We start from the raw sequence: 20,820 nt of genomic DNA, 5'->3' as shown, positions 1-20,820 counted from the left end.
TAATAATTAAAAATAAAAAACATTATAGTACCTTTTTCATTAAGTTTGGATAAAAGAACATAATAATTTTATGTTAATTTAGACCACGAGGGGAAAGAGTTGAGAGTTTTTTTTAACATGGAAAGTAGTGTCAATTTCCTCACAGTTCTAATCAAATCTTTTTTTTTTTCTCAGTCTGCACCCTTCTGCAATGCTTGCTATCTGAATAAAATCACTCCTCCATGCAAACATGTTGTACTCTACTCATATTAAACAACTTTCTCACAGATAACCTTGGTAGTTGGTACTTCTCCCAACTTTCCACCAATATTATGTTCTTAGTTCTATTCTTCTTCTTGGTTATACATGTCCAAAATATGCAGAAGATTTGAAACTTGGGTATTTCTATATTTTTATTGCCCGAGATAATAATTTCGCCTAAAAAGAAAATGATTGTGTTTACTATTAGAAAAATTATAGTTCTTAATGTCCACCACCATAACTACTATGCTTTATCCCTATATTTTGGATTAGAAGCAACCAACAGAAATAGTATTGATTCATAGATGGCACAAGGAAAAGGAATGACATAAGGTTGACTGCGCAAATCTACCATAATAGAGAAGACTATTTGTTGTCCATCGTTACGTAGTACAACATTTATAACATCTTCAATGTAGAATAAGATCTACAACACAAAATGGGAAAAAGCAAATTTTGGATCTACATATCTTTCTTTACCAAGAAATTTTGGAGTTCAAATATTGCCTAATAATAGCGACACAAGACATAGGACTAGATGAGTTTTAGCCTTTCAATGCAAACACTAGCCAGGGCTTCCTCATACAACAACAGAATTGAGAGTCTTGCAAGATCACTATTAGTGTGACAAATTGGGCTTCATATAAGGCACAATTTTATCAGCACAAAAAAAGAAACTGTAAATGAAGTTTATACACTAGAATCCTTACCAGATACACCCAACAGTTGCTCCTCAACTTCCACCTCATTGTTTCGTCCACCATTTGCTTGCTTCGAAACTGCTATCTCACGCTGGGATGAAGGGCTTCCCTTTCCAGTAACTGATTGCTGATAAAGGATTCCCCCAAAAAGGGTAAAAAGCAAGCACATCAAACCAAATGGGCTTGCATGCTTATCCCAAATCAATACATTTATAGCAACAGTAAGAAACTTGTTGACAACACCTGTGACTGTAAATGCTGTAGCAGAAATTGCTTTCCTTGCCGCAAAACCAAAGAAACTGATGAGTAATCCAAAAACACAAGACAAAGCCACCGCAAAGAAAGCATCAACTTCGAACCAGTTCTGGGACCTTGATTTTATGGCTGCAAATACATCCACATGCTCTCCCGTTAAAAACCAAAACACTGGAGCCATCATCAATGAAAGAAGATTATTATAGATTACAAAACCCCATGTGTTCAGCCCCATGTTTGTTACCATGTGTTTTATGTACACCATCTCAGTCGTTATTGTCACCAAATAAGCAAATGCCCAGGAGTATGCTGTGAGGTTGAATCCTGTATCTGTCATCACATACCCAACGGCACCTCCCAATATAATAACAAGAGATAAGAATGTAAGCTTTGAAGGACAAGGCTGCTTCCTGAAGGTAGTGTCAGCAATAGCAACCAGAAGCGGAGTCAGTGATCGGAACACTATAAATGTGTCAACATTGGCATGGCGGAGGAGATTGGTGTTGGTGAATATGGCAAGATAGAAGACAATGGCAGCAGGCAAGAATTTCTTTGCAGTCTCAAAGGTAAAAGGATCATGGTAAAGAAAACCCAACTTCCCGAGTAACCAAACACCAAATGCAGAAGTCAAATACTGCAATGCTGTCAAGAGACCAGGGTAATTGAACTTTGTGATGGCATATTTATTAATGATGGCGAGTAAGCTCGAACAGAGAGCATATCCTACAACAAGGCTACTGGTTGCATAGTACTGCTTGGAAGCTTCAAGCTTGACAGGAGCCATGACTGCAGATATCACAAATTAGTCATTGTTAGCATTCAGAGTTGAGAATGAGCTACAAGCCTAAAAATTGTGCACACTTCATAGCATCTTGATAGTACCACGATTTATTGAGCATAATAGCACAAATATGTTGATTTAAATAAGTTATGATTGTCTCTTCACAATTGTATCATTACAACCTACAATCTCACATGCTGCCTAAATTACAATAATGTGACATATATCAATATCAATATATAAGTACATATACGTAGGCAATTAAGCATTATATGTCTGTGTGGTTTAATGCTTATACATACAACATTATACACCTTACATGAACATAAGGAATATGCATGTCCAATTTACTCTTCTTCAAAGAGAAGAAATGTAAATATGAATGTTATCCTAGGGAGTTAGTCTAACAAATGCAACTTTAGCATGGCCGCAGATCTTTATACAACCTAACAGAACATAAAGAAGATAAAATCTCTAAATTATTTTCGCACTTCGGATTCAAATTTCCAAATCTAATTCGATGTAGTATCATGTCGACAAGATCCAAGAAAGGGGTAATTTTCTCTAGCAAATCATCAGAGATTACTACTAAATTTCTAAGAGAATATTGCGTTAGGCATCAAAATAAAGAGATATCTAAGCTCGCACGCGTCCAAACCTGTGATTGGTCGGCCTTGATGAGGAGATCCTTCTCCACCGCGAAGCCCTCCTCCAGAATCTTCGCCGCCTTGAGGGCCTTCCGCCGATCTCCCCCCGGCGGCGGCAGATACTTCTCCTCCAGCTCGTCGAACGCCGAGATCGTCCACGGAGGCGGCGAGCGAATAAAGAGGGGGGAGTATGTGGAGAAGTTTAGTGTTAGACTTAAGAGTTTGTCATCCGTATCTGGTACGTATTTTACTCCTACTACCCGCTAACCCAAACGCTAGAAGTACAACCTTAGCATAACCGGGATTGATTAATCCCAATTAGCCAAAATAGATTGGAACTACTAGCATCATTGAGTCATCCTTAAAAAAAAATAAAAAAAACTACTATAACTTGCTAACTATTGGGCAACAACACTATTTGCCTCACATTCAGGTTGAATTTGATTGTTGATTTAGGAGCTGAATTAAGGTTTAAGAATCAGTTTTAAATATCAATTTTGGAAATCCATTCTCCTTTGCTTTAGATAAGGCTTTTCATAATGCCCAAGCTTCAAAGAAGGTAGAGTCTGTCTACTTCCTTGCATGGTCCTCCCTGCATAGTTGTAGGATTAAAAACACCCTCAACATTTATCTTGATAACACTAGGGTTTGGGGGGTGCCTCTTAAAAGCGGCGGAGTTAGTACTTTTGACAGATTTTACTTAGCAGATCTTTGAAAGTATTTAATCGCCAACATTAACATATTCCTCCTCACTTAATAAACCAAAGGCTTAGTATCCTTAAACATATGAGTGTTATAAAATTTTCAAATCTACTAAAGAGAATTTGCTATAATAGCAAGAGAAAAGGAGTTATTATGCTCCAAACTTTCATTAACCTAGTCCTTAAAGAGCCAGAGAAATGGATACTCAACACAGTCATAGAGATGTCCTAAAATTGTCAGATTACATCACACTCAAGAAAAAGATGTTCCACAGTTTCTCTTCCCTGCCACACATATGTTACTGGATCAATTGAGATGCTATATTTAAAATATCTATTTTGATAAGCAATCTACCATGATTAGTTTCCAAAGAAAATATTTGATAAGCATATCGGAACAAACCTTTTTTTTACTTTCACACTTAGCCCAGTTAATAAAGCTCAATTTAAGAAAACTTAATAAAACTCTTATTTAAGAACTCGCAAGTAACAAGATATTTTTATATATAGGCTATAGAGAGGGGAAATAGGGTTACTTTATTAGCTGCCGACTTCTTAGTCGCCGCCGGCTTCGACTTCACCTCCTAGTCGCTCCTCCGCGCGATCTCTCCGCTGTCGTGTTTACCGTTCTCCCCATCGCCTCCGATCGAGATCCTTCCGCCGTCGTTCATGGCCGTCGATTGGAAACGGACCTCGTCGTCGATTGTTCGACATTAGAGAATTCTCGACCCGATTCCATATCACCCATCTTACGATGGGAAGGAAGCAAGAGAACAGATGGTTGCCTGGGCAGCAGAGAAAGAAGAACCATAACCATAGAGGAGGGGCATCATCGCTCCGCGAGGAGAACACCGGGAAGAGGCATGTCGACGTGTGCTCTGTGTTGCGGGTTCAGCATCTCCAGCGTTTGGCGACATGGGCGAGTGGCCAAGCAAGTGTGCCTCCTCTCGGCGCGTTCCTCGGCGAGCGTTTGGCTGCGAAAGCGGAGGACTCGGGGGTTCCTTTGGACCAATCAAATCTTATTTGCCAAAGGTAAGTTCGTCTTTTGATTTTATTTACATAAATTGGTGTTACTAATTTAGTCAATCTCTGTTTCATCTAAATTGCTCATGTCTCTACCAAATTGTTGTGGAAAATAATAGCGTTAATCTGTTGATGTCTACGAAACTTCTGACTTTTTCTTTGGTGAGATTGCAGATTATGCAACAAAACCTACTCTTTTTTTTCTGTTACTTGACATGCTCGTTGATGCTGTTGATTGCTTGTTTAGTGATTATGAAGCTCAATTTTGTTTAATTGGAAGGCCTTTTTAGGTCCTGCGTTGTTGCTTGATTGCTACCAGAACCAATCTTATCTCGCATAGTATCTTTCTTAAAAAGGATTTCATACATGTCCATTGTTCTTTGTTTTTCTACTTTACACGCTTAATAATTTTTGATACCTCATGGCATTCTCTTTTCTGATATGTGAGGACTTTTAAAATGTTCTGCAGATGCGAAACAATCTTACAACCGGGCTTTAACTGCACTATTCGCATAAGAAAGAAAGCAAAGAAGGCAAGGCACCGCAAAAAGTCATGCATCCCATCTCGGAACAACATCGTCTACGCATGTCATTATTGTTCTCACCCCAATGTCAGATGGGGCACTCTTGATGGCCATGTTAAAAGCTTATTAGCTTCAAGGCATAGTCATAAGTTAGACTCAAATCCGGATCTGCTGCTAGACGAGGAAAGGAGTAAGCAAGGATTAGCTATGAAAGACGAACTTGATCAGTATGTGGAAGTGAGTGCTGTAGTGAACTCCTTAACACCATCGGAGCGTAGCACTCCAGAAAATAATGCAATGTTGGATTGCAAGTCTCCAATGACTCCATTAGTAAACTCTGTGAGTATATCCAACAAGAGGAAAGTTTCTACTTCAGTAACAGGTGACCTTCTTGGTGCAAACAACACTACAGCAACAGATTCTGTAAAAGGAGTTGGTGGTTCAAGCAAGCGGCGGAGAAAGGGATGGTCTAGTCTGAAGGAGATCACCAAGAGCGAGGAGCTTGAGAACGCCAGGAGCATTAGCAACTTTGCCATCCCATTTATTATGTAGGTGCCCATGTCATAAAAGGAGATAGAGGTAAAATAGAGTCTAATTGTGTCAACAGAAGAGAAGTGTTGGTAGTGATGATTCATGGCTAATCTCATTATGTTACTGCTTCATTTATATAGTGTTATTCCCCATACATGAGATTTTCCAAAGATCTTTTTTTTTTCTTTTTCTTTTTCTTTTTTGAGGGAATTGTACGCACAAAGATCTATTTTCTTGGTTTTCTGGAGGTGCAAGTTGCAAGCTACTTAATGTAACCCTTCTTTGTCAGGCAAAGATATTAGTATTGAATAAGCTAAGGCAAAGTATGAGAAATTTCTAATGGGAGTTGTACTAATCTGAGTTATCTAGATGTAAACAGAATAGAGTTTTATGCATGTCCTTTCTCCCAACTATACAGTGATCTCTTCAGTTCATTAAAGCCTACTTCTAAAGAATGGGTTGAGCATTTGCGTTGCAGCTAGCCAGCTATGGACACAACTTGTGTATGCAAGCTACATATTATGAGTGACACATTTTTCTTCTATGGTTTTAATTATTCATTGGACAAGGGCAGCTGGATATCCTTCTGGAATGAATGCTGATAAGTTGGAGAGTTTTGGGCTTGTGTTAGTTGAGATCAGAGAACAAAGGACAAGTCTTTTCTGGATCTTTGTTGCAGCATATTGGCAGCAGTAGCTGCACTAGATTATTTATCCAGCAAATCAATCCTACAGCGGGAAAACACACAGATTAAAATTTTGAGGCACTGAGTAGAATTTCTACAACTTAGAAGTGTGGACACTTCTAATGTTGATAAACTATCATATCACTTGCCCTGTATTATGTCAAGCAACTACAATGTCATGTTTCACTCTATTCTTTGATGGCACCTTTTGAGCTAAAAGAACAATCAAGTCTCCACATAATGATTGATGTGTAAATTGTAAATTTTACAACATTCTTAAAGCTACAACACTGGCAAACCAATAAATAATTTGTATTCCAGCAAATGCTTGTGGTATTGCTTCTAATCAAAAAAGAAAAGAAAAGCTTAAAAAAATGCTTCTGGAATTGGCTTTGATTAAATGGTATGAGTAAGTCAATCTCGACCAGTGCAAATGAATTCCAACCAATATATACCATCTTCCAACTCAATAAATTCTCTCAGCAGTAGAGACAGGGCGAAGGAAGACAATGATAACTGTGATATTATCTTTGCTGCCACGTGCTGCAGCTTCGGTGGCCAATCTCTTGGAGCACATTCCAGGATCTTTAACAGTGTCTTTGATGATCAATAACACATCCTCATTGCTCATGACATCCCACAGCCCATCACTAGCCATCACCTGAAAAGGTCACATAAATTCTTTGTTGTAAGACATGGCTGGTGCTCTCACTTTTAGGAGTACAATTCTTTCAAAATAATTCTCCCATAATTATTTTAATGCACAATTATGTAAACAATTTCATCAGGGCCAATGGAAAGGGCATTTACTGTACCACAAGACCCTCTGTAGCAAGGTATGGGCATAGAACGGTATGAAACATATCAATGAAAACAAAAACCCCAAATTCACATCAAATAGGAAACATATGCACGCTACCAGGAATTCATCGTCTGCTGATAAGGAAGTCTCAAAAATCTCTGGATCTGATGTTACTGCAGGCTTTAGATCGTCATCACCAATTGACCTTGTGACCTAATAAGAAGGAAGAAATTATTTTCAGAAATCTTTTAAACACTAGAAATGAGCTCTCTGTCTTTTCCTTTCTATTTCCTAAAAATGAATTGCATGTTTAATGCCTGCAATTTGGAAATGCTAACTTAATCCACCGATGAACTGACATGTTAAATCAATTTTATCCACCATTTTAAGTATATAATCTCTACTTCCATGAAGCTTCAATAACTGTCTGTCAATTCATACCAAAATTTTATGACATCAGAGTTGCGGAATAATTACATGATGGAGCAATTGACTACATTCAAGGAAAGAAAATTCTGAGAGGTAAGGACTTAAGAGGAACAAATTGATAAATTGCACTCATGGGAATATAGTAAAATATTCAAAGCCAGGGTAATTGTCTGGCTTCAGCAGTCAACATACTGTTGACATCAGAGTTGCAGAATAATTACATTGATGAAGCAATTGACGACATTCAAGGAAAGAAAATTCTGAGAGGTAAGGACTTAAGAGGAACAAATTGATAAATTGCATTCATGGAATATAGTAAAATTTCAAGCCAGGGTACTTGTCTGGCTTCAGCAGTCAACATACTGTTGATCCCAGTATCGCAGATTCTTAGAAGTTATGAGATATGATAACAGTTAAAACAAAGTACCTGAAGAGCAGCTGGACCAACCCTCCATGTATCTATTTGCCATTTCACTTCAATGCCTTCTTTGATCACACGTGCTCTTTCATCTGGACAGCTTGCAACATGATCCTGTTAAAACGTAAGAAAGTTATCTCATATAAGTTCTCAGATTCCAACAACATTGGCAAAATAGGAAGGAATGAGTGGAAGAATATCTCACACCTTAGTCATTGGAAATGGCCGACCAGAACGGCTTAAAATTGCCCGGCAATCACCAGCATTTGCAACAAAAAGCTTGTTCCTAACAATCAATGCTGTAACTGCTGTGCAACCAGGATGCCAATCTTTCTGAACAATTCGTTTTGACTTACGATGAAGAACTAATTCATCTCTGAATGCAACATCTGTCTTTGTAAATGCTTCAAACAGTGCATCTGTTGGACTGCACAAACTAGCATTTAGAAATGAAACAAAAAATAATAACTACCACATAGACAACTGGCAAAAACCTGCAAGTGTAACCAGAACTCTGCAAGAATCCTGGAATTGCTCGAGCAGAAAACTCAGCAGCTGCTGCACCTGTAGAAATAACAATCTGAGATACGGAACTCTAATTATGTAAAATTATATGATAACATAATGATACTTGGACCTCTGTGACCATCGAAAATTCCAAAAGCATGAACATCCTTCTCATTGCACATTTGTGGGAGCATAAAGTGAGTATCTTCCATTGTCTCTCTTCTCCCACATGTAGCAAAAGATCCCCAACACAAAGTTGGATGGTAGTGTGAAGATCCATTGGAAGAACTAGGCCAGAGTGCCATATGTGAGGTGACTGCATTCACATTCATTGCTAGTTGTTCCCCTTGATTGGACCAGTTTAAACTTTCTTGGTAATGGTGGCTGTCCATCATGCCATTTTGACACTGATTTAGAGAAGAAGATAATAGTAGACCAGAATCCTTTCTCACTTGCTTCGCAATTGTGTCTAACTGTTCAACTATATCTTCAAATGATGGTCTAGTAAGGGGATTTGGGTCCCAACACCTCTGAATAAGTGATAGAAGACTTGATGGAGCACCACAATCAGGATGAGCAAGAACAGGCCTAAGTCCTTCAGAGACAACTGCTGCAGTAAGTTGTTGTTCAGTATAGGTCATCTCAAGTACAGTGTGTGCCTAAGACAAGAATAGTCGTTATTAATAAATCATCCTCTATTATAAAATATTATAAAAGATTAGTCAAAGATGATCCATACTAAAATATAAGAACAATTACAACAGCCAAGCATTAATTCCCAACTAATCCCAGCTATTTTTGGACTGCTAATTCTTAGAATGAATAACCATATGCTCATACATACTTTAGAAGCTTTAAATTGGCTAAATTGAAAACTGGTGGACAAGCAGAGTTTAAATGGAAATCGGCATGATCAAATATGTAGAGATTTTCAGCCCATGCACAAGCAGATAGAACTTAGAAGCACTAGCAAACATACCTGGGCTTCTGCTCGTAGATCTGTGTAAGGCACAACGCCAGTGAGGAGCTCACTGCAAAAGTGTGCACAATTAGCATAACATTAACATTGTGGCTTAACAGTTTTAGTTGCTTCATATTTTGCAAGAGAAGATACACTATAGGTGACATATGGTTTCTTCTGCTTGAATTAGCAAGTACCTATAAGGTAACAAAAGCTGTGAAAATACATGTCAAGGATAGCCAATAGATACAGATGAGCACTTGTGAGACTTTACAAGTAACATGGACCTTTAGATACTAGGTCATAAACAGGACAGTGCTAAGCAAGAATAACTTCCACTTTTAATTTTTTGAATATCATTAAACTTCTTTGAACCAGAGAAAATAATTTAGTGATGACAATATCTTCCATTGTCTCATGGGATCATGTTACAAGACAACCTATTTAGAAAACCTTGATCGCACATTCAAAATAAATGATACCTTGTGAATCCTTGTGACTTGTGACTATACAAGAACAACCTCTTTACAATATGCATTCATCATAGATTATGAGGAAACTCTATGCCGTCCACATGATTCCTGATTTCTTGTCTACCCATTGGCAAGAGGATTGTGTCAGGCAATATGAGACGTTTAGGTAATCCACTGTGCCACAGCCATTAAGTCCTTGTGTCATAGATTATACCAAAACATGCCTCAAACATTTAATAATCAAAAGATATTCAGCCTATCATCACTGGCATTTTGTGATCTTTAAAATTTCCATCTCTCCCTTGGCCTCTTTGGTGCTGTCCAAGTCTCAAGATATGACCTTGATGATAAACTAATCATAGGACACTAGTATGTTGAAACAAATGATAATAGCTGATTTATTACTTCCCAATCAAAATTTTAATCATATTTTATTTGTTACATAGGTTTAAATATGTTACAGAAGTATTAATTTGTAATATTTCTTACTTGATAGATATTGCAAAACTGTAGACATCAGATTTCTCTGACTGTACGTCCTTCCTCAAAATTTCTGGTGCCATATAAATGAGTGTCCCCACCATATTCTTTTTGTGAAAACCACCTGTAGGTTTGCCAGATGATTTCCAGTTTTTCGCTGAAATAAGTTTAAGATCCTTCTTGTATGTGGCCAAACCAAAATCTGCTAGGTGTGGATGAAGACCTCTGTCAAGCTATACAGCAGATTTAGACTTCCATTAGGGCACATAACTAGCGACAGAATTAGTATTAACTGTACAATTACCAATTCAGTATGAGAATAATTGCAGATGAAAGAAAATTACTAGGATATTTGCTGGCTTTACATCCCTGTGTACAATCCCAAGGTTGTGTAGGTACTGTAGAGCTTTTGCTGAAAGGAGAAATAGAAAATCATACGAGGTCAAGAGTTCAATAGAAACAAGTAGAATGAAAATAAATGAAAAGCATCTATAATGACATGTGACACAGATTTAAAACATTATGGCAAAATCATCAAGTGGAAAACAATTTAAGCTTCCAAGTACAAATTCAACTCAGGAATTAAAATTCAAAGGTGCTCCACTCTACTGAGGAAAGTGATAGATGTGCATAACCAAGATTTTCTACTCATATGGCTAACAGTAATTCAAGCATGCAAGTTATCCTGGTGTCTATGTACAAGGAAATAGGTTACGCAAAAGCAACCTTAATACTACTTCTATATTGACTAGTTGACATCAACCAGCATATCTATCCTATAGTTGGCTAAGGAAACATCTTTTGCTCATATACCAATTATAACAAAAAGAGATAAGCCAAAAAAAAAAAAGGAAACAATATCTTGCTTGGAAATTTTTTTAACAGCCGTTAAACCACTAAATGGGCCTTAGATCCTCTTGACGCTTTGTAAAACTAGTCATCTTACAAGAAATCCTTAAGATTGAAAATTGAAACTTCTTGCTTTTTCTTCAGAAGCAGAGAGGAACTGCAACGGAAGATAAATGGAAAGTGGCATGTAGTAGTCAAATTTCTTAACCAAACTACAAAGTATTGATGATCATGGGGGAGGTGAGAGTAGTCTCCAGTTGAGAATAAGCTAATGCCCGTAATTTGTCTGACATGAAAATAAATCATCTCCTGCTAAATCAAACTCACTAGGAGATAAGATTACCAACATTTATCTAATCGAGCAAACTCTAATAGTCAGCATCATTGTTTAAAAAGACTTCAGCCTTAACACCTAGTTTTCTGCCTTAGAAAGAATATAGCTAGGCTCTGCTTCGCCTAGGGGACGGCCTTAGCATCTCATATCATATTTTAGTAATGTAGTTTGATTTTGAAAATCAAAATTATTGTACATGTTGATGAATTAGTGGATTCTAATAGTTTAATATAGTTCTTCAAGGATGCATTAGTATATTTAGATTGTAAATATTAATTTTAATTTCTCTAACTATTTTTTTTACGTGTTCATCTTTTAATTGTCTTGAATTCTGGCTGCCCGCCTAGCACTTATTGTCCACCCGTCTACCACCTACGGTCCTTTAAAATCTTGGCAATATGGAAAAAAAAAATATCCTTTTGTAGGAAGATAGTCAAATAGCAGATTATAGCCATGATATGCTGCAATAATCCTTAAAAACACTTTAAAAGTAACATAATGGCCACATTGACTACCAAAAGTGTAATTCGAGAAAGAAGAGAAGAATGGGTAAAAGGCAAGTAACGGCAGGAGAACAAACCTAGATCGCACGCAATGCCGAGGACCTGGTCGACCGAGGGGCTCCATTCCTCGACGTGCAACTTGTCCGCCAGATTCCGCGACTCGTAGAACTCAAAGAAGAACATGTAATTGGGCGGCCTGGCATGCGCTGCCACCAAATTGGCCAGCCCAGGGTGATCCAACTCACTACAGAACACCCGAATAAATAAATCCCAATCGAAAGAATCATCGAAACGAGATCCAAATAAGAAGACGCACCAGAGCAGCTGTAATTGGTAGTGGAATTTGTCGAGATCGTCGGCGGTGGAGAGGACGGGCTTCTTAGCGGCGACTCGAGCGCCGCACAGCCTTGCATCGTAGACCGTGCTCTCAGATCCTTTGGGTCATTAGAGAACAAATTAGAGCAAGATTTGCATCAAGAAAGAAGAGGGAGGAGGAAGTAAGGTCTCCTTTGGTTACCTCGGGCGATGGGAGAGAGGAGAGAGAAGGAGGAGGGAGGGAGGTGGAGGGGAATTGCGGTGCTCGAGCAGCAGCCCCGGACGCAGGTGTTCGGCTCCACGATCTCCAAGCCCCCCATTCTTAAGCTCTTCCAATCTCCCTCGCTGACTCGTTCGAAGAGAAGACAGGAGAGAGAGAGAGAGAGATTAAATAAATTAGTCTCGTGGAGGAGAAGAGACTAATAATAAGAGAGGTGGAAGTCATTTGGTACGTTGTTGTTGTTGTTGTTTTGAACGTGTTCGTGTTCGTACTGCAGAGTTTGGTTCGGACGTAACGTACTCCCCCCCAAGCCCTAGCCACTAGTAAGTGGTAAGTACTCTCAAACACTCTCTCAAATGTCAAATGGAGAGCTTAACCTTGGCCCAAAAGCTTAACATAAGTTCTGTTAAAGTTGGGCCTCGTTGGCCCAAACGCCCAACTTAGGCTGCAATATCGGCATGATTATCTCATGATCCTAGTGTCTATAAAGAAAGAATGATGGTCCAGTCCCTTGAATTGAGGAGTTCAAAGACAGCATAATATAGCATTATGGCAGCATTTGGGGTAGGCCGATTCCATTACATTCAAATTAATTAAATTAAATGCTAAATCCTAATCAACTCTCTCTCTCTCTCTCTCTCTCTCTCTCTCTCTCTATATATATATATATATAATAATAATACAGGAAACTGTATGGGGGCATCATCACTTCATCATCTCAAAAGTTCTTCAAACTCTTTTACCCTGCATCCTCTAAATCTTAGGTATGCTCTCTCTTGTTTGTTTGTAACTGCAAACATAGACATATCATTGCACAAGTAACTCTCTTAGGAATATCTACACAAAGAAGCAACCGTGATCTTTTAATGCCTCAACAGACTTATAATGGATGTGGATGTGGAGACTACCCTTCACATGAAAGAAGGTTTAGGAGACACTAGCTACGCTCGCAACTCTTCTCTTCAGGTCACAACCCTGCCTCATTTGCCCACCTCCTTCTTCTTCATTATATTGCTTCACGCTCATCTGTGTTGTTCCTTATAATCGTGTACAGAAGAAAAGTGTGGACTTGGTGAAGCGTATGATCATAAATTCAGCAACGGATGTCTATGTCTCAGAGGCTCCACAGAGTTTTGCTATTGCTGATCTTGGATGCTCCTCAGGACCTAATGCACTGCATCTAGTAGGAGATATCATCAAATCTGTCCAAGATATATGTCGGAATTCATCACGACCAACGCCAGAATTCTTGATATTTCTTAATGATCTTCCAAAAAATGACTTCAACGCGCTGTTTAGAAGTTCTCCTGAGTTTATCAATATGGTCAAGAGTAGTAGTATCAAAGCAGAAGGTTGTTCCCCACTATCAGTATGTCTAAATGGAGTTCCTGGATCTTTTTATGGGAGGCTTTTTCCGAAAAACAGTCTACATTTTATATACTCCTGCAATGCCCTGCATTGGCTTTCTCAGGTAAGGATGCAGCATTCTTCCTTTCTGTTTGTCTGCAGTTGGCAATCCAAAGTCATAGTTTGCATTTTGATTTACTTATTGGTTTTCACTTATATTGTTGTTGACACTGAAGGGGTAAAGCATGTTAAATAACAGAAAGAACTCAATTAGAAACTGGTCCAAAGTAGCAATTCTGATGATATTTCTTCAAGAAAAATTGGAACACAGTAATAATTGTGTGTGTGTAACAGTAAAAGAAGAGAACAATCGAAGGACAACAAACGAAGGCCTTAATAAAAGTTCAAACTTAGTTGCCAGCCAGAACTAGGACCTTCATATCCAGATATAATTATTATTCTTTGTCAGGTCCCATTAGGGCTCTACAATAATGAAGGCAAGTCAATAAATAAGGAAAAACTGTACATTTCCTATACAAGCCCTGCTGAAGTAGCAAAAGCCTACTTCAAACAGTATCAAAAAGACTTCAATCAGTTTCTCAAGTCAAGGTCTGCAGAGATGGCACATGGAGGACAGATGGTCTTAGTCATGTCAGGAAGAGAAACTCTCGACCACAATGACAAAAGAACAACCTTTCTGTGGGAAGCTCTAGCCCAGTCATTTGCTACAATGGTGTCACAGGTGAGTAGAGTTCTGTTTTTATTATATTATTATTGTTGATGAATGATGTGTGTTTAAATCATTTCACCAATATTACAACAGAATTATGCATCATAAGCTACTTCTTGTCTATGCTTCTTATTTGATTACTATGCAGGGAAGAATCACACAAGAGGAAGTAGACAGTTATAATGCTCCATTCTATGCTCCATGTGCCGCAGAAATTGAAGAGGAAGTAGAGAAAGAAGGATCTTTCATAGTTGATACAATACAAGCTTATGAAATAGATATATGCACTGGAGATGCAAAGAAAGATGGAAGGACTGCCTCAATGGCCATTAGAGCTGTCCAAGAATCGATGATTTCCCACCACTTCGGAGAAGAGGTCGTCGATCACTTGTTCGAAAATTACAGCAAACTACTTGGTCAATTAATGGAAAAGGAAAGAACGAAAGCTGTTAACATCATTGCAATTTTAAGAAAGACCAATTGAGAATAAGGCAAACTGAAAAGAGTTTTTATTATTTGTGTCTGAGGACATTAGTGCTTTGTGCTATACTTACATATCCACCATACACCACGGATAATATGTCAATGGCGATTATACATAATATTCACAAAGTTTGTTGGTTATTCACATTATGTGCATATATACACACGTACACCACCATTACCATCGGAGACGTGACTGCTCTTAGACCAACCACTTTTATGTACACATCTCATGAATGCGCTGCAACACAGAGAACAAGCACAAGTTAGAAGGCTAGATTTCAAACACCAAGTCTAAAAACATACAACAGCGTGAAATGACCATCTTAAACCTGTCATGCCCAGTTCTTCCTCTTGGATCTGAGCTGAGAAAGCTTGTCCCTCCATTGAGCTGGACCCACCGAAAGGTTATAGAAAAGGGAAAAGAAAAAAGATGTTAAGCATTAAAACTCAGCTTTCAACCCAGTTTAAAACATGAATATTGGGAGTACAGAGTGCAGGGTGCATATCTGTTAAACAGTCACAGCTTACTAATTCTAGCTCGTAGAGAATATTAATGACACTTGGTGGTAATTTAGCGGATATTGAGATTTCAGATCAGAAGTTAGTGCAACAGGAAGAATGATATCTCACCAGCATCTCTATATCTCTCCTCAACAGCAGCAATCAGCATGTTTCGGACCAAACCAAACTCTTTTGTTTCCAAGCAAGGCTGACCATCAGGCCTGTCAGTTCACAACCACATGTCAATAGTACAAACTGGCAACAAATACCTGACTAACAATTGACAAACCAGTGAACCTGCCAATTAAAAGAGCAGGATAGTACATCAACCATGTCAAAGGATACAGAAGCTACGAGGATTAAATAATAGAAGTGAATAAATCAAGCAATTTCCAAAACATATAAAATCTTAAACTTGACACTTGATATTAGAGACTGTAATAGCCTAAAAGGTATAAGAATGTTGAAATAAGCTACTGGTCTGCATGAAGGAAGGAAGAAATATTCATACAGATCTAAATGTATGCAGTCTGCTATGACAAAATAAATCTTGCCAATGATTCTCCACTAAATTGGCTCTGTTGTAATCAGTAAGGTAGACATGTGAAGTAGTTTTACCTATCAAGTTCTGTGAACAACATTCCATCAGAATCAGTTGCAGGCAGCGCTATCTTAGTCGGCTCAACAACTCTCATCCCATCATTATATGCAAGTTGCCTGTTCACCTGTATAGGAACCTGTATGAACACCACAAAGGGGTATAAGAATGATAAATCATCAACATCTCGAAAGCTTGCAGACATCAGTTTGATGCTGTCTCATAAGCATTGGATCCTAACTTATATACTCTGAGTCCATGACTAGTAATAGATCAAATTTCTATTGCAAGTTCTAATTATCAGCAGGAAAAAAAAAACTCTAAGCACATTCTCCATTGTCCTGCAAGATTTAAAGCTACAACCTATAATTTACATTCAAATGATGACTCAATAATAAACCCTTACATTGTCAACCGTATAACTATAACTAAAGGTTTTCTACCCCATAAAAAAGACGTTTCAGCGATAACAATATCTTTTAGATTGTCACAACCAGATGAAAATTGTTGGAAATATGCTACCTTGCACCGTACAGCCATGTTAATGGCATCTGAAGGTCGGAGATCAATACTAATGCTTTCCTTTTCATTCCCAACCTGCATGAACCCACAATGTGCAGTTCAGAATATACAATATTGTGATACAGAGAAAACCAGAATAACTAAAAAATTGCCTTTGCAAGGAACAACTGAGCAAAGTATGCTTCATGGACTCTTTTAGTGACCCGAACCAGCTGCACCTGAAACCAAGAATGTTATTCCAAACGGTTGAGAAACTACTAAATTCTTAATCATAATGAAATAAGAGGGAAAATCGGATCATGAACAAGTTAACTCCATGTCTATCCAACATGACATGCTTCAAGATTCATACAGGTATTAGATGCAATTCTATAATGCTCAACGAGAACTGATGATGTTGGATCAGTAAAGTAAACTAAAAGAAGTATACAGGCTAGTAAGATGAACAAACATTTGCATCATCATACAAGTAAAAAGGCTTCCTTGCTGACTTAACAAAATTCAACTTACTACATATCCCATCTTATCAATCATCTCTTTCACCACTTGATATACAGTAGGTCTTGCCTGAAAAACATCCACAAGTTACTCTCAAATGAAAGGAAAAAAATTACCGTATACTAAACAGCAAGTTACTCAGATAGCAATATGTCAGAGAAAGTCTTACAATTTGAACATTCCTGACAGCAGCCATCAACAGCACACTAGGCATCTCCACTGAAGAAAAGAAAAGAAAAGAAAAGAAAAGGATGAAGATTAGCGGCCGGTAAACTTATCCACAACAAATGTAGTCTTCTCAACATGAAAATATACGTACAGACAATGATAGGTAGCAGAAGATCACTTCCATCTTCCATCTTTAATACAATAGCAGGGTGAGGAGCATAGTCTGGCAGGCTTCCTCCTTGAGGGTTATTGTGCACACACCTTAAATATCTACCGTCACGCATCTTTATCATGAAGCCATCCGAGCCACTTCTCACCTCAACTGAAGTGGCAAAAAAATAATAATAATAAGCTAGATGCACATCTTTTAGTAGAAATATTGTAGAGTCAAGAAACCCCATACTATCTCGCCAAATTACACTTAACAAAGAAAAAGGTTGTATACTAAGGTTATACAATTTCCAAGGTTAGATTACTAATTTAGTATATCAGCATGAAAAACCAATATGAGGCACACTAAGTGCTACAGCTTTTACACGTGGATAGTATTGTTGAAATGTGACATCAGACAAACTATTCATGAAATGTTACATCAGAGAAACTATGTATTTAGTAATAATTCAATAGGTATGCAGCTCAAAAGAACAGATGTCAGCAGCTCTGATGCAGTTACAATGCTTAAAAATGGATATTAGCAAGTGTGGTACCATAATTTTGAGTTTTACTTAGCCTCCCCTAAACTGTAAAAATGGCGACACCTTGCTATATAGAGGATCTTGTCACAAACCTTCTAGTGTATGCCATCTTTCTACTTATATTTAAACTGGTAAAAGTATGATTAGAAGATTACAAATTACCAGCTTCTATCACACTGGAGTTCACATATTCCTCATCGTTTTCACTGAAGTTCCCAGCCTTGCTGCCATTACCATCAGAAGATGAGGTAAAACTACAACGAGCAGGCCATACTTTCCTCTCAGATGATTGGGAAGAAAGATCAGTGACTCTTATTATGCTTCTGCATCTAGCCTTAGACCCCCAAAATCCACTTCTAAGATGTCTAGCTTTCATTAACGAACTGCTGATAAGTGCAGCGGAAACGCCAGCATGCTTTGCATGGATAACAGGGCGACAAAGAACTGGTCCTTCTAAAATGGCCATCACTTTGACTCTTTCCTGAAGCAAATATCTATTAGCATATGTAAGAAAAATAATAGAAAATAGCATGGTACCCTTAACTAAAAATGAAAAAGTGTGCCAAATAGACAGAAAGATTTTATTAACTACAATAAATCTTTTAAACATTCAAAATCTTGCATGTTCCTCAAATAGTGAACAATGTAGTCTTTTCGACATAGCTTTTATTACCCAATTTTCACCCTGAACAAGTGATTCGCTAAATTCTGATGTTCAGATGCATTCAAGTTGTAGAATGCATGTGTATTTGCCATCTTTAGCATATGCATACTACAGATGTATGCACAATTGCACATACACACATATATATATATATATGGGATTTTGGAGTTCATTCATATGGAATGCCTGCCTCAGTCATGTGACAGTCTATACCAACCAATAACCATTGGATCAACAGGAACAAGTTTTATCCAGGATTTTGATCACAAATGTACTTTCTATTATAGTGTATGGTTTCAAAAAAAATATCCCTTACATGAATAGTGAAGAGTTCCACAAAATAGTCATGTACCTGGATAGATAAGCAAATAGAGAATGTTACTTGTTACCTTTCATATATCTCATTAAACATCAAACTCTTAATATAATCCCTATATGTATGTCCTTGTGATGATATCACTTTTTCTCTAATAAATGCAAGTTCTCAACCATAATGTCCAAAACCAGATATAACTGAAATTAAAATACCTAACGTGAAAGTTGGATAGAACAGTCATACTAAACTCTAATCACTAGCCGCATTCCCTGATCTACGATTGCCAATTTAATGTGTTGAGCCAACCTTACGACAGCTAACGAAGTACATCATGCATGCATGTCAGAAGAAAAAGCGCTGAATCTCACACAATAAGATTCAGAATAACAACAATGCTTAACTTATAATATACAAGAGGCACTTACCCTGTTACCATATGTTAGTCTTCTGTTTTTTGTTTCCAATATGTATTTAGTTCATCTTACCATCCGTCCCACAATAGTAAACCTCCTTCTATCCTCTTATATAGTTATATAAAATGAAGCAATTTAACTGGAGTACAACAGAAAAATACTAAAGAAGTATAAATTTCTCAGAATCAACTATTTACTACGACTTATGAGCGGAAATAGCAATCCTGTAACAAGATAACAAGTACCGACAACGTAATACATCACAATTTTTACACATGAACAGCATTGTATTGGTCCCCACATGAAAAATCGAGAGCATGTTTCAATATCGAATCTTAACTCCAGTATAAAAAAGCAGCCACTTATTTAAGAGTGTAAAACGATCGATTAGACAAGGAGATCAAGTTAGTTACCTAGGATCTTCGCACAAGCCCAGACTCGAATAGAGCTACTTGAGAGGCAATTCAGAACAGATTGAGAGATCTCTCAATTGATCAAGGAAAAGAATAATATAGACAATTCAAAGGAATCGTGTTTTAACTACGATCAAGAACGATACTTCCAGGAATTACGAAAGAGAAAACCCTATCTCCTCACCGGAAAACCCCCCGATCTGCGGAGAGGAACGAACCGAAGATCTAAATCCAACCCAACCCTAGAGAGAGAAGAGAGATGCGGGAGAGAGCTTAAAGGCGAAGCGAAGAAAGATGGATAGAGGAGAGGAACAAGTCTCTTTATACAGGGAGGGAAAGGAACGCGAGCGGTGAGGCGGATTAGGATGGAGTGGCTTCCACATAATTACCTTTCTACCCATGAACTCTCTTCAAATTTTCGTGTTTCCTGTGGAGATCAAATGGTAGCATTGTAATAGGAATTGTCGTTTTCCTAAACTGCCCTTCGTTAGTTCTGCCTGCTATCATCCTTTTTGACGTCATCTGGACTTTGTTCCGTATCCTCAAAAGAGTACCCCGGGGGTATGTAGGCATTGTAGCCCCGGATTTAACAAATCCGATAATTATTTAAATGTAAGTAGAAGATGTAATCTCCTTATTTAAGTTTAGATGAAGATATTAAATATAATCACCGGGTATTTCATATTTGGGAGAGACTAAGAGAGAGTCGACGACTACGGAGCTGGCGACGCGTGTCCAGAAGAATAAGAAGAAGGTGGATAAGGTTTCTGATTATCTTATCGTCGAATTTAATTTACATTTCGAATTTTTCTTTTCTTTCAGCTACAATTAGAAAGGATATTTCTCTTTTGTTTTTATTCATCAAAATATCTTTTGGGAGTCCGCACCAATTGAGTGGATCATCCTAAATTCAATGCAACGGGAATTGGATCCTTTTGGACCATTTGGGGGCGGGGACCACTTCAACTTTTTGATGGAGCTGGTCCACCAAATCAAATTAAAGATTAGCATATATATATATATATATATATATACACTTAACTTAACTTAACTTATGGGCTGGAATAGTAAGAGAAAACCCAACGGTCCA

At 37.9% G+C, this 20,820-nt stretch overlaps 5 protein-coding genes across 8 annotated transcripts; 2 read left to right on the top strand and 3 right to left on the bottom strand.

Annotated features, from left to right (window-relative positions):
- Positions 1–680: 680 nt before the first annotated feature.
- On the bottom strand, positions 681–2,940 carry LOC140788349 (GDP-fucose transporter 1-like). Its single transcript, XM_073137567.1, has 2 exons — positions 2,636–2,940; positions 681–1,982 (listed from the first exon to the last, which is right to left on the bottom strand). The coding sequence occupies exon 2, from the start codon at positions 1,978–1,980 to the stop codon at positions 931–933; it is 1,050 nt and encodes a 349-aa protein (XP_072993668.1). The 5' UTR covers positions 1,981–1,982; positions 2,636–2,940; the 3' UTR covers positions 681–930.
- An 876-nt stretch (positions 2,941–3,816) lies between these two features.
- Positions 3,817–5,748, top strand: LOC140788945 (uncharacterized). The gene is made up of 2 exons (XM_073138495.1): positions 3,817–4,357; positions 4,818–5,748. The coding sequence occupies exons 1-2, from the start codon at positions 4,080–4,082 to the stop codon at positions 5,422–5,424; spliced, it is 885 nt and encodes a 294-aa protein (XP_072994596.1). The 5' UTR covers positions 3,817–4,079; the 3' UTR covers positions 5,425–5,748.
- Positions 5,749–6,302: 554 nt separating this feature from the next.
- LOC140788944 (protein kinase and PP2C-like domain-containing protein) lies at positions 6,303–12,552 on the bottom strand. The gene is made up of 12 exons (XM_073138494.1): positions 12,362–12,552; positions 12,161–12,278; positions 11,922–12,088; positions 10,503–10,570; positions 10,168–10,391; positions 9,224–9,275; positions 8,375–8,903; positions 8,232–8,301; positions 7,945–8,164; positions 7,747–7,851; positions 7,008–7,103; positions 6,303–6,749 (listed from the first exon to the last, which is right to left on the bottom strand). The coding sequence occupies exons 1-12, from the start codon at positions 12,477–12,479 to the stop codon at positions 6,555–6,557; spliced, it is 1,962 nt and encodes a 653-aa protein (XP_072994595.1). The 5' UTR covers positions 12,480–12,552; the 3' UTR covers positions 6,303–6,554.
- Positions 12,553–13,081: 529 nt separating this feature from the next.
- LOC140788997 (probable methyltransferase TCM_000336) lies at positions 13,082–14,943 on the top strand. The gene is made up of 5 exons (XM_073138563.1): positions 13,082–13,143; positions 13,258–13,345; positions 13,434–13,850; positions 14,196–14,468; positions 14,605–14,943. Exons 2-5 carry the CDS (start codon positions 13,265–13,267, stop codon positions 14,938–14,940), a joined length of 1,107 nt encoding a protein of 368 aa, XP_072994664.1. The 5' UTR covers positions 13,082–13,143; positions 13,258–13,264; the 3' UTR covers positions 14,941–14,943.
- LOC140788998 (bifunctional nuclease 2-like) lies at positions 14,937–20,158 on the bottom strand. 4 transcript variants are annotated; one of them, XM_073138566.1, is made up of 12 exons: positions 19,731–20,056; positions 18,905–18,940; positions 18,087–18,405; positions 17,381–17,551; positions 17,231–17,280; positions 17,074–17,130; positions 16,716–16,781; positions 16,564–16,638; positions 16,062–16,180; positions 15,573–15,664; positions 15,272–15,330; positions 14,937–15,180 (listed from the first exon to the last, which is right to left on the bottom strand). In XM_073138566.1, the coding sequence occupies exons 3-11, from the start codon at positions 18,388–18,390 to the stop codon at positions 15,275–15,277; spliced, it is 990 nt and encodes a 329-aa protein (XP_072994667.1). In that variant the 5' UTR covers positions 18,391–18,405; positions 18,905–18,940; positions 19,731–20,056; the 3' UTR covers positions 14,937–15,180; positions 15,272–15,274. The 4 variants fall into 4 exon arrangements, with proteins under 4 accessions (XP_072994667.1, XP_072994669.1, XP_072994665.1 ...); XM_073138568.1 differs by having other exon boundaries at positions 19,915–20,021; XM_073138564.1 differs by lacking the exon at positions 18,905–18,940 and having other exon boundaries at positions 19,731–20,158.
- Positions 20,159–20,820: the final 662 nt, after the last annotated feature.

The sequence above is a fragment of the Typha latifolia genome, chromosome 5 (genome assembly GCF_019914945.1).
Source record: "Typha latifolia isolate L0001 chromosome 5, TyphaL0001v2, whole genome shotgun sequence".
Taxonomy (NCBI): Eukaryota; Viridiplantae; Streptophyta; class Magnoliopsida; order Poales; family Typhaceae; genus Typha; species Typha latifolia.
The sequence above is the reverse complement of the archived record's forward strand: the minus strand, read 5'-3'. Positions and strand labels throughout refer to the sequence as shown.